Source organism: Barbus barbus (assembly GCF_936440315.1).
Source record: "Barbus barbus genome assembly, chromosome: 5".
Taxonomy (NCBI): domain Eukaryota; kingdom Metazoa; phylum Chordata; class Actinopteri; order Cypriniformes; family Cyprinidae; genus Barbus; species Barbus barbus.
In genome coordinates, this window is record NC_136733.1 from 10,106,191 (window position 1) to 10,118,766 (window position 12,576).

Genomic DNA, 12,576 nt, shown 5'->3' on the forward strand with positions numbered 1-12,576 from the left:
TCCACATGCAGGTAAAAGGACTGTAGACGAGAGACTGTCGACATTAATCTTTATCAGTGGGATTTTTTCCTAAATGAGATCTTTCAGCCATCGCTTAGACCAGCTGCCTCCAATACAATATGCACTGCACGTTTTAATACATTGCATCATAATTGGATCAGCAGGGCCAAAATGTCAAATCGTTGTAACGCAGAACCTCTTGTGGTTTGTTGTCAATGCATAGCCGTATGTCACGTATTGTCCCTCTTTTTTTCACCACCTCTGGCAGAACGTGCTGTTTGCTGATGAGTCGGATGACTCTGTATTGAAGGTGATTGATTTTGGATTCGCACGGTTGTTTCCAGCGGGGAGCGGCAGTGCGCCCCTGCAGACCCCTTGCTTCACCCTGCAGTATGCCGCGCCGGAGCTCTTCCACAGCTCGGGATATGACCAGGCCTGTGACCTCTGGAGCCTCGGGGTGATCCTGGTAGGTTTGAGTGTATATAAGTGTGCTTGAGGATATTTATGTTTATGGATGAAGTACTGTTTCAGACTGGACTGCCATATGTATTATTTTATTCAGGGGAGAGGTCAGTGTTTAAAAATTGATACCTTAACTTGAATAAATAGAAAAGTAACAAAAATCTATTTCGGTAAATTCCAAAAGTAAACTTAAACTACTTAATAGTGTTGTCACGGTACCAAAATTTCAGTATTCGGTACCGATACCAGTGAAAATCCACGGTTCTCGGTACCAATTTCGGTACCAAAGAAAAACAACAGCATGCTAATTAAAAAACACACCATTTTTATTAGTAAAGTCAAACAAAAAGAAAATGTACAAAAATGAATGCCATTATTTATACTTATTTAAAATTGTGTTTCAAGTTTTTCCGCAAGTAATAAAAGTATGAAAAACAGTAAACACCCAAATTTAATTAGTCTTTTAATTAACGAAATGTAAACATTTAATTTGTTTGGTAAATAAAGGGGATTTATTATTAAAATTAAAACATGGAAGAAATATTGTGAGATTTTCTTAAAAATAAAGTTTTTTTAATTTCATTCAACAGTAGTAGTAGTATCACATACATTCTACTAAATAATTGTAATATATTTCTGGCACAATGTCTTAATTAAAAAAAACTTTTATTTTGACGGTTGCCGCAAATACCTTTAAATTGACAATGGTTTTACTCAAATGAAACGGTAAAATGTTCGTGAAGTGACTCTCAGAACAGTTCTGGAGATGTTGTTTATGTATTTATGTCCTCACTGAGACGGCAGATGCTGAAATCACTGCGAGCGTCACACGCGCTTCAGTCTATATAGTAAACAAAACCGTGCGTCTCTGCCATTCATTCATTCATTCACACAGAGACAGAATATGCAGGAATCGATATTTGAATCGACTTTTGCTGCTTAATATTTACAGATACTAGTCCATATGGCGATTTGATTTAAGTGTAATTACCTACTTTTGATTAATTCATCTAAACTTCCGTGTTAAACTGTAAAATCTGTTTTTATAACTGTATTCCGAGTTTCTGTCTGCGTTTTCTGCATCGCGGAAATCATATGGCTGTACGGGTCAAGAACCGGGTTGACCGGGTACTCCGTACTACTTGAAAAAACCTGGACCGTGACGTTTTCATTTCTTTAGTACTGACTTGGCACTGAAGTACCGGGTCTTTTGACAACACTACTACTTAACTTGAATCATTGGGTTAGTGCTGGGGATATCCATCCATCCATCTGTATATCCATCCATCTATCTATCTATGACCTGCATGACCTTGAAACTACTTCAAACCGAAAACCTTCAAATATACTCTTTTAATCTTTCAAAATGCCAGGCTTTCTCAAACCAACATCAAAGTTTTTTTATATAATTTGACATTTTGTTCAGAAATGTAAAACCAAAAATGTAATATAAAATGCTGATATTATTAGTATTGTTCTTTTTCACCAGTACACCATGCTCTCTGGCCAAGTTCCATTCCAGAGTGAGAAGAAAGGAATGACATCATCGCACGCAGCTGACATCATGCACAAAATCAAGGCGGGAGATTTCTCACTGGATGGAGAAGCCTGGAAGGGTGTGTCTGAAGAGGCCAAAGATTTAGTGAGAGGTACTTTTACTGAAAGAATCAAAACTCGCTTGGGTGGTGAAAAATCTTACTCCAAGGAAGGACAGGGTATACCATCATCAGAAATAGCCTAGTTATTAGTATTACTATACTATATAAGTTAGAATAACCTTCAACTTGTTAATTAATTTATTTGGGTGTTTCAAATCACTTGTGGTAATTAAAGGGAGGGGTCCTATTTATGCCCTTTTATAAAATCTTGATTTGGTTTTTGAAGTGTAGAATAGGTATTCATTCTTGATTGTTCCAAAAACGCATTTTTATTTTAAAAATTTTTTTTACATTATTGCAGCACCTCTCTTCCCAGTGTGTCTCGAATGCACTGTTTAGTTCCTGTTGTGTGCTCTGATTGGCTAGCTGGCCCAGTGCGTTGTGATTGTCCAACTGCTTAGAGCATGCTTAAAAGCTGATTGAAAAAAACAGTCCTGCAGTCCTGAGCTCTACTTCAAAGTGTTTTGAATATAGTTGATCGGCAAGCCTGTGGCAAGAACCACCATACATTCAGATGACAACAAATTATTTTCTTGTTAAAATGATAATAATAATAATATGACTCTCAAGAAAACATTTGATAACTTTTAAACATTTTTCAAGAATTGAACATCCTTCTTGCCACTTATATTAAAGCTCTTAACTTCTTAACTTTAACAAACCCCCAGGGAGGCTATAGGATGACTTACAATTATTTAAATATATTATTTTTAACATAAGTAACACAGGTTCATTTGATGTCAGAGTAAGTACGGTTTTCCAATACCTTCTGTGCACCAGCCCGATCTCACGGCAATTCGTACATATTTTACGAGGTGGCTAATTCGTACGAATTTGTATGACCTCACTCGTACAAATTCATATTATTTTTGCTAAATCGTACATAATTTACGAGTTGCACAATTCGTATGAATTCGTACGAATTACCTAGACCTAACCCTGACCCTAAACCTACCCATCACTGGGGTGTAGACAAATTGTACAAAATCGTATGAGTGAGGTCGTATGAATTCGTACGAATTAGCCACCTCGTAAAATACATACGAATTGGTCGTGAGATAGCGTTGCTTAAAAAGGTGGTCTGGGGTATGGTTCATGTAAAGTCCAAGCAATTGAACTCTGGTTTGGACCAAGCAATCAAACCAAGTGTGAAAGCGGCCTAAAATACAGTGGTGAGAATGTGGACACTCTTCGCAGCTCAGATAATTTTTTTATAGCACCTTTGTATGTCAACCATGATGTGTCAACTCATCACATAAATTATACAGAACTTTTAGGTATTTCATCTCATTTAAGTACCATATTTTACATAAAAACTGTGAGATGTGAGTGAGGATTTGAGAAGAAAAATGGTTACACTTTATTTTGATAGTTCACTTTAGACATTCTACTAACTATAAGTGGCTTTGTCAACTAATTCTCATTAATTTGCAACTATATGTCTACTAACTCTCAGAGTAGACTGTAAGATTAGGTTTAGGGTTAGTAGAATAAGTTGAAATATGTACTTGCAAAGATTCTCATAGTCAGTATGTTGTATGTTGTGGACCTATCAAAATAAAGTGTTAGAATATATTATGCAGACAGTCTACTAATACTCTAAGTAATTTTGCAACTACATGTCAACTAGCAGTCATTAATGTTAGTAGAATGTCTAAAGTGTATCCAGTATAATAAGAATGGGGCCCGGTGGAAAGCGATCACGGATGCAGTCGCAATGTATATTGCAAAAGATATGGTGCCCATATATACTGCGGAAAAGCCGGGGTTTATTCACATGCTGAAAGTTTTGGACCCCAGATATGTGCTACCTAGCCGCAAATATTTTTCTGAAGTTGCCTTGCCTCAGCTATATAACAGTACACGCCAAAGGATCGCTAGGGAGCTGGAAGGGGGGTCGTTGGGTGACCTAAATATGTGTCATTTAAATCAGATTTAAGATTACAGTCCAAATTGAGGATTCAATCAGAAAAGCCCTTGTTACAGTTTATAAAACTGTTACAGTTTAGTTTATGAAATCTTCTGTGAAATAGTTGGTGATCGTCCATAGTAACTGAATTGCAATCTTTATAGGTTTAGAGCTCGGAGACCTGTGAAATTTACTTGTGTTCACCCAATACTTGGAGTCTCTATTGATTACCACCTGAAATAGCAGTGAAATACGTTGTAATAGTTTTATACCACTCCAAAGCTTTTGATGAGTGATTCCCGACCCAGCTGTCAGGGACCCACGGGCACTTGAACGCATTTCAGTCCAATTTCAGCACAAGTGCTTGTTATTATAGCTGTCATCTGATCATCTAGATTGAGATGGATGAGGTTCAGTGCCCTGGTGGAAGGAAAGTATGTGATGGTCCCTGAGGACACTGCTTTAGTGGCTGAAGCATGCTTATATTGGCAGCCCCCAAATTAGCTTCCATCTGAAGTTTTATCTCCCGCTTCATCTTCACAGGTTTGTTAACCGTAGATCCTGAGCGACGGCTGAAGCTTTCGGCTCTGAAAGAGAATGCCTGGCTTCAGGGAGGTGGCGTCATGTCCTCCACCCCTCTCTGCACCCCTGATGTTCTGGAGTCCACCGGGCCGACTGTCCGTACCTATGTCAATGCCACCTACAAGGTCAAGTATCTGCTTTCTATACCTATATTCAGTAGTGATGCATTCAAGTAAAATCCTTGCAAGTACATATGGAATGAAAGTACAGAAATTATTTATTACACACTAGTAGTACCAGTTGGATTAACAAAAATGGTGATTGCTTATTTAATTAACAATAATTATGATTGCTGATATTGGTAAATCCTTTCCTTCCCCAACATATTAGTTAAGCTACATATTATCTGGAATAAAATAAAATCTATTTGAATATATTAAAAAAACAAAAACAATTGTATACTTAAAGCTGCACTCCGCAACTTTTTTTGGGTTAAAAATGATCCAAAATAAATATTTGAGCAATAAATATTCCAAATATCACAACGGTAAATTTATAATAATGTTTTCTAATTTGAGTGGTACGGGTATGTTTTTGCAGGAAATTCGAGCATGGCACTACGTCATTACATCACGTCTGTAAACATAAAGAAGTTGTCCCGGCTAGTAGGCTATAGCACGTGAGGATCCTGCAGGTGGTGGATCGTTTATAGCCTTTTCTCACAGCAGCTAGAATAATTAAATGTATCATTTTAATGGCGGATTGTAATCCAGAAAGGATAATATGTTTATGAAACACATGTGAATGAAATGAAATTATATTCTAGTTTTAAATGTACTTCTGATTACAGATTCTGGGATTACACAAGATTTGTATTTTAAAGAAAACCAGTTCGAAGGGAGCACAGTTTGCTTTTTGGGTTAAAAGAATTTCTTAATATGAAATTCGAATGATATGACAATTAGAGATTAGACTGTACAGAAATTGAAATCTACACGATAATACACACTATCATAGTCATGCAATGCTGATGTTGTTAACATTAAGTGAAGTGAAGTGAAGTGACATACTGCCAAGTATGGTGACCCATACTCTGAATTCGTGCTCTGCATTTAACCCATCCAACGTGCACACACACAGCAGTGAACACACACACCGTGAACATACACCCGGAGCAGTGGGCAGCCATTTATGCTGCGGCGCCCGGGGAGCAGTTGGGGGTTCGGTGCCTTGCTCAAGGGCACCTCAGTCGTGGTATTGAGTGTGGAGAGAGCGCTGGACATTCACTCCCCCCACCTACAATCCCTGCTGGGCCGAGACTCGAACCCGCAACCTTTGGATTACGAGTCCAACTCTCTAACCATTAGGTCACGACTTCCCCAACATTTGAGGGAACTTCCCCAATCATTTGAGAATAAAGTATAACAATAATAATAATTAGCACGGTTTGATGTGATGTGAGCTAACCGATCTTTAGATTAAATCACCATTGGTAGCGCGATTTATGGTAATGTTTTTTCCTCAGTTGGGCAGAACAGACGTGGCAGACTTGTTACTTATTTGTTCAGATGGCAATATACAGTGAAAACTCTTATGTGGGCTATATATTCCAAGACAGGCTTGAATCTGTGATTGTGAAGTACAGTAAATATCCACACCGGTGAGGTGACTGACAGCTACACATTCACCTCAAAACATTAGATTCATCCGCGCTGATGCCGTGCTGGAGTACAGACCACACAAGCAAGATAATTCCACACAAAGCTGCAATTCCAGGTTTTCAAACAGAGATGGCGACAAAGATGAAAATCTTACGGACTGCAGCTTTAAATGGATAGTTCACCCACAAATTATAATTGTCATCATTTACTCGCCCTTATGTCATTCCAAACCCATAAGATTTTTGTTTGTTTGGAGCACATCAGACATGGTAAATGGAAGCACATATGCTCTTTCTTGAGATGTGAATAAAAGCCTAAATTAAATGTGTTAATCATATAGAGTTATTCTGTTTTTTTTTCAAAAGACTTGGATTAAATGGCTTGATTTAAATTTATTTCTTTTATGATCTCTTTAATATTAACTTTATGAAGCATCAAAGTTTTGGGTGAATAGACTTTTATAAGTTTCATTGAAAATATTTTGATTTGTGTTTTGAAAATGAATGCAATTCTCATGGGTTTGGTACAACATGAGGATCAATAAATGATACAATATTCATTTTTGGTTGGAAAAAAAAAAGATCTGATCTGATCTTTAATCTGAATAGTATTGATTTTTGTATGTATATTGAGTATATTGTCCATTATATATCATATTTTGTACTTATGGTGAATATTATTATTATTATTATTTGATTAAATTATGACAGTAGTTCATATTTCCTTCGATTGAGCCCCAAATGATGAGCGACTCACCTGGAATATTCATAACTCTCCTGATTGGCCACTCATTAAAAAACAGACAATTGCTGACAAAATGTGTGTTATCTGTATTATGTTCAAAAACTCATTTGCTTTTCATCATGATATCTCTTTATTCCCACAGGCATTTAACCGGGGGAAACGTGAGGGCTTTTTCCTTAAAAGCGTTGATAATGCACCGCTAGCAAAACGTCGAAAGATGAAAATGACCAGTACTGGTGTGGAGACGAGACGCAGCTCATCCTCCTCCTCATCTTCCTCTTCTTCCTCATCCGCTTCCCATTCCAAGACGCAGAATTGCCAATCTTTGAATCCCCACGAGGACCCCAAACTGTGACCGCTCCCGTTTGACTGAAAAGCTGCTTTGATGTGGTGAGATAATGTATTGCAAAAGCATTACAGGGTGAAAAAGACCTATAAAAAAAGACTACGCAAAACAATATTGATATGGCAACAAATTCAACATTTATTGAAGTCTCTGCAGGAGTAAAGCCTTGTGCTGACAAGATCAACAGATCAACTTGGATTTTCAAGTCATTTGGAGGAAAGAGGATTTTTTTTAATCAAGGCGGCTCTCTGTAAACACAATGCCAAGGAAATGATCTACAGGTATATCTCAAAAAATTTGAATATCGTGAAAAAGGTCAATATTTTTTTGTCACTCATTTCAGAAAGTGAAACCCATATATTATAGAATCATTACACAGAGTGAAATATTTCAAGCCTTTATTTCTTGTAATTTTGATGATTATGGCTTACAGAAAATGAAAACCCAAAATTCAGTGTCTCAGAAAATTAGAATATTACATAAGATCACTAAAAAAGATATTTTAAACCGAAATATCAGGCTTCTGAAAATTATGTTCATTTCTATGCACTCAATACTTGGTTGGGCCTCCTTTTGCATGAATTACTGCATCAATGCGGCGTGGCACGGAGGCAATCAGCCTGTGGCGCTACTCAGGTGTAATGGAAGCCCAGGTTGCTTTGATAGCGGCCTTCAGGTCATCTGCATTGTTGGATCTGGTGTCGCTCCTCTTCCTCTTGACAATAACCCATAGATTCTCTATGGGGTTCAGGTCAGGCGAGTTTGCTGGCCAATCAAGCACAGTAACACCATGGTCATTGAACCAGCTTTTGGTACCTTTGGCAGTGTGGGCAGGTGCCAAGTCCTGCTGGAAAATGAAATCAGCATCTCCATAAAGCTTGTCAGCAGAAGGAAGCATGAAGTGCTCTAAAATGACATGGCAGCCCAAATCATCACTGACTGTGGAAACTTCACACTGGACTTCAAGCAACATGGATTCTGTGACTCTCCAGTCTTCCTCCAGACTCTGGGACCTTGATTTCCAAATGAAATGCAAAATTTACTTTCATCTGAAAAGAGGACTTTGAACCACTGAGCAACAGTCCAGTTCTTTTTCTCCACAGCCCAGGTAAGACGCTTCTGACGTTGTTTCTGGTTCAGAAGTGGCTTGGTAGCCCTTTTCCTGAAGACGTCTGAGCGTTGTGACTCTTAATGCACTGACTCCAGCTTCAGTCCACTCCTTGTGAAACTTTCCCAAGTGTTTGAATCAGCTTTGCTTGACAGTATTCTCAAGCTTGTGGTCATCCCTGTTGCTTGTGCACCTTTTCCTACCCAAATTCTTCCTTCCAGTCAACTTTGCATTTAATATGCTTTGATACAGCACTCTGTAAACAGCCACACCTTCCAGTAATGATCCTCTGTGACTTACCCTCTTTGTGGAGGGCGTCAATGTTCGTCTTCTGGATCATTGCCAAGTCAGCAGTCTTCTCCATTATTGTGGTTTCAAAGAACAAGAGATACAAAGAATGTATACTGTAGGGATGGTCATTTATTGAAACTCAAATGTAAATATTCTAATATTTTGAGATACTGATTTTAGACTTTCATGAGCTGTAAGCTCTAATCATCAAAATTAAAACAAAAAAAACTTTTGAATTGTTTTACTTTGCATGTAATGAATCTAAAATATATGAAAGTTTCACTTTTTGAAATAAGTTACAAGAAAAAATGAACTTTTTCACGATATTCAAATTTTTTGAGATGTTTCATTTGTAATTTCTTTTCATCGTTTGAGACTGTAGACATTTTAATGAATGTAAAAATGTTATGTCATGTGGTGGGTACCTGGTTTTAGAGAGATCTTTTAACTGCAAGAGATGATTGAAACACGTGAAACTGAGATCAGGGAAAGCTGAAATATAAGGGAATAGTGGACAAGAAAGCCACAAGAGCGCAAAGCCATACGTGAGAATTAGAGTGGACTTCTATTTTAATGTATTTTAATGATCCACTGAGCAAAGCTTTATGTGAATCATGTACAGTCTATTTACATATCACTACTTTCAGAAGTTTTCTCGATGTTTGCATGGCTGTAGTATTTTGGATGTTTTACATTTTTTAACAGTTGACCTATGAAGTCAGACCACACAAAGTCACTGAATCACCAGTTAGAAATAGATCCTATCCACACTTTTGGGTGAATCTCACAAAGACATGTCAGTTGTATTTCTCCTCAAAATCAAAAGAAAAAAATAATTATATTTTGAGAACAATTAAATATTAAAAATGATTAAACCACAAGTCCTGCCTGCCATATTTGCCGTTACTGCAATGTGGGAAAAAATAGCCCTCAGTAATTTAGATTATTTTTTTATTCAAATCAGCACAAATGCAGCAATATATACGTACAATTGTACTTTAATAGTGTGGGGAATAAAAGACATATTTTAAAAAATAAAAATAAAGCCAGAAATTTATTGACCGTTTCTGTGAGATTCACCTTTTTTTTTTGTCTCGAACCTTTTACCTTGTGTCTTATTGCTAGTTATCACGTGAAGTGTGTAGAGATCACTTTATATACCATCATTAACTTACTTGATCGGTTTGGATATATGAATCGCTGGCTTTGAAAACCAGATGTGGCGTTTGCTTTTATCAGTGTACTTGAAATGTTGTACTTCATGAATAGTGTGCACAGTCTTGTCTCTTCTACTGAGCTGAGGGATCCCAACATCCACTGCCTGTTCAACTCTGCTATCCATCGACCGTAAGGGCTGAGGTTCACAAGACAGCAATCAATCCCTCACGTTCTTAAGGGCTTTCACAATCGCACATCCACGCTGTAATGGAGTGACCCTCTTGCACTGTGATGTCTCACTGTGTGAGAGAAGATGGCACTGGCATCCCTCCCTATTTCCCTTTTTTATTAACCGTCTTCACGGCCATTAGTCTTGCAATATTTTGACTTGATGTACAAGCATTCAGACATTTTAGTGTGGAGTCTTTCTGCTGTTTGTGCTGTGTAAATCCACCGAACGACACTTAGGATTCAGACTGCGTGTTGAGCTGAAGGTTTTATTAAGATGCAAACAGGTGTCGAGGCCCAGTAAAACACCTCCAGCAATGTTATATAAGCTCTGCTTTTCTTTTAAGAGGTGTGAAGCTGGCAGGTATGAACAATTTAACGGTCAAACGGATTGTTTGGCACTGTTTTTATTGAAATAACATATTCATCATTTGTTTGTGCCAAAATAATCAGTTAATGGAGGGTAATATTGTCTGTAATATAGTTTTGCACACAAGATGCACTAGTCTGGGTTTTTTATGCCTTTATTGCTCACATGCGATGCTTCTGTCAGCTTTTCATTGATGGAAACAGTGAAACTGTTTGTGAAAAGACTGGAACAAATTCAGCACATTCTGATTCGTATCATCAAGGGGTTCAAATGCAGAATTTTGCTCCGCATCTGCAATCAACGCATCTTTCAGATGTAATCAGCAGAGTTACATCATGCTTTGTGATGAAAATACGTTTGACTTTAGGCCTTTTAAAAGAATAGTTCACCCAAAAAAATGAAAAATTGCCTAAAATCGATTCACCCTCAGGTCATCCAAGATGTAGATGTTTCTTCATCGGAACAGATTTGGGGAAATTGATGGACTGGAGTTGTGTGGATTATTGTGATGTTTTTATCAGCTGTTTAGACACTCATTCTGACAGCACCAATTCACTGCAGAGGATCCACTGGTGAGCAAGTGATGTGAGCAGATCTGTTCTGATGAAGAAACAAACTCATCTGCATCTTGGATTGAGAAAATTTACAGCAACTATTCCTTCAAGGGATGATATATCAATGAACAGTGATTTTACACTATTTTTTTAGGTAAATCTGAATCATTTTGATTTCTTTTGTCGCACACGTTTGTCATTTCAATGTGTTTTGGGCTTTAAAAACAGTCATTTTTGTATTTATTTCTTTTAACTTGCTCTTTATATCTTTATTCACAGTGTTATGGCTTTTTGCTTAATGTAGTTTAGTTTTATTTTTGTTTGTTTAATATGTCAGTAAGAACAAGTCGTCTGCTCTTAGATCATGCACTGCCTTTTTTTTGTGGAAGTTCTACAAATGTACATTTTTGATCACAAAAGTTTTACTAGACGTCTACAGTTTAAGGGTGAGCTTGCCGTGTCTCTTTATGGCTTGAGTGTGGTCTGAGTATATTATGTTATGTTAGGGTTCTGATTTGCATGTTTTGTTTCTTTTAAAAAAAATCTTTCCTGATAACTTAAATGTTCCGTCTCTGCCAAAAAAAATGTTTTGTAATAAAAAAAAAGAGAATTATAGAACAGAAATGAAATACACTGTTTTAAGAATAAATGAGATGCATTGTTGTGCATTAAGTACATTGCTGAATCCAAAGTATAAAATATAAAATATACTACACTCTAACGTTCTTTTCCCTTCTTAAGCTAGTAATGTTTTTACCTTTGTTTTTATTTTTTGATATTATGTCTTCACTGTTGCTTTGATAGCTCAGATCCATTGCATTATCTTTGAGTGTTGTCTTAAAGGGGTAATTCACACACAAATTAAAATTCTGCTGTCATCATTTACTTAGATGGACAACGTTTGAAAGTATGCCAGTGACTGTTGGCACAATCTGAAATAAATGAGGAAATGAGAAATATTATTTGTCCCCGGCACCTCCACAGCCCCGATCCTTTATTCTGAACACCTTATTGCAACTTTGAGAGTGTTTACGACCAGAGGATGTAGCCACAGGCCCTTTAAGGACCATAATCCATCTTTGATGCAATGGGGAGTTTGAGGCCAGCTGAGAATATCACAATGTAAAACATACTGGACACATCGTGGAATAATAATGTCAATTTTTTATTTTTTAAACAGCAAATGCAATTTCTACCACGTTTTAAATAATGTATATTGTTTGATATGTGATGTAAAAGATTCTAAATATCCGTTTGAAAAAAATGGCTGGTTACTTGTAGCTAGCAAATGTACTAAATACAGTTATAGTATTTTCACACTTTTATTAACACTTTGACAATTAGGCTACGGCTTGATATTTTAATTGCTAAAATATTTACAAAAAATAATTTTAATTGTATTATGTCTATTGTTTCATCTCTCTTCACTTCTCTACTTGTTTCACAAAGGACACTTTGAAAGGATCAAAATTGTTAGGTGTAGAAATGATGCCACTCTGGGACTTGTTTTTATTTTTACACTGAGATGATTTTGTGACTAGTTTTTGAGACTTGTATAGCTTTTA

At 36.9% G+C, this 12,576-nt stretch overlaps 1 protein-coding gene across 1 annotated transcript in view; it reads left to right on the plus strand.

Annotated features, from left to right (window-relative positions):
* LOC306869601 (ribosomal protein S6 kinase alpha-4-like) overlaps window positions 1-11,959 on the plus strand; it is a 38,687-nt gene extending 26,728 nt beyond the window's left edge. The window contains exons 15-18 of the mRNA XM_079416396.1: window positions 269-466; window positions 1,952-2,111; window positions 4,573-4,736; window positions 7,099-11,959. Of these exons, the coding sequence (XP_079272522.1) occupies window positions 269-466; window positions 1,952-2,111; window positions 4,573-4,736; window positions 7,099-7,311 (735 nt within the window). The 3' untranslated portion in view covers window positions 7,312-11,959. The remainder of the gene's footprint in view (window positions 1-268; window positions 467-1,951; window positions 2,112-4,572; window positions 4,737-7,098) is intronic.
* The last annotated feature ends 617 nt before the right edge of the window (window positions 11,960-12,576 follow it).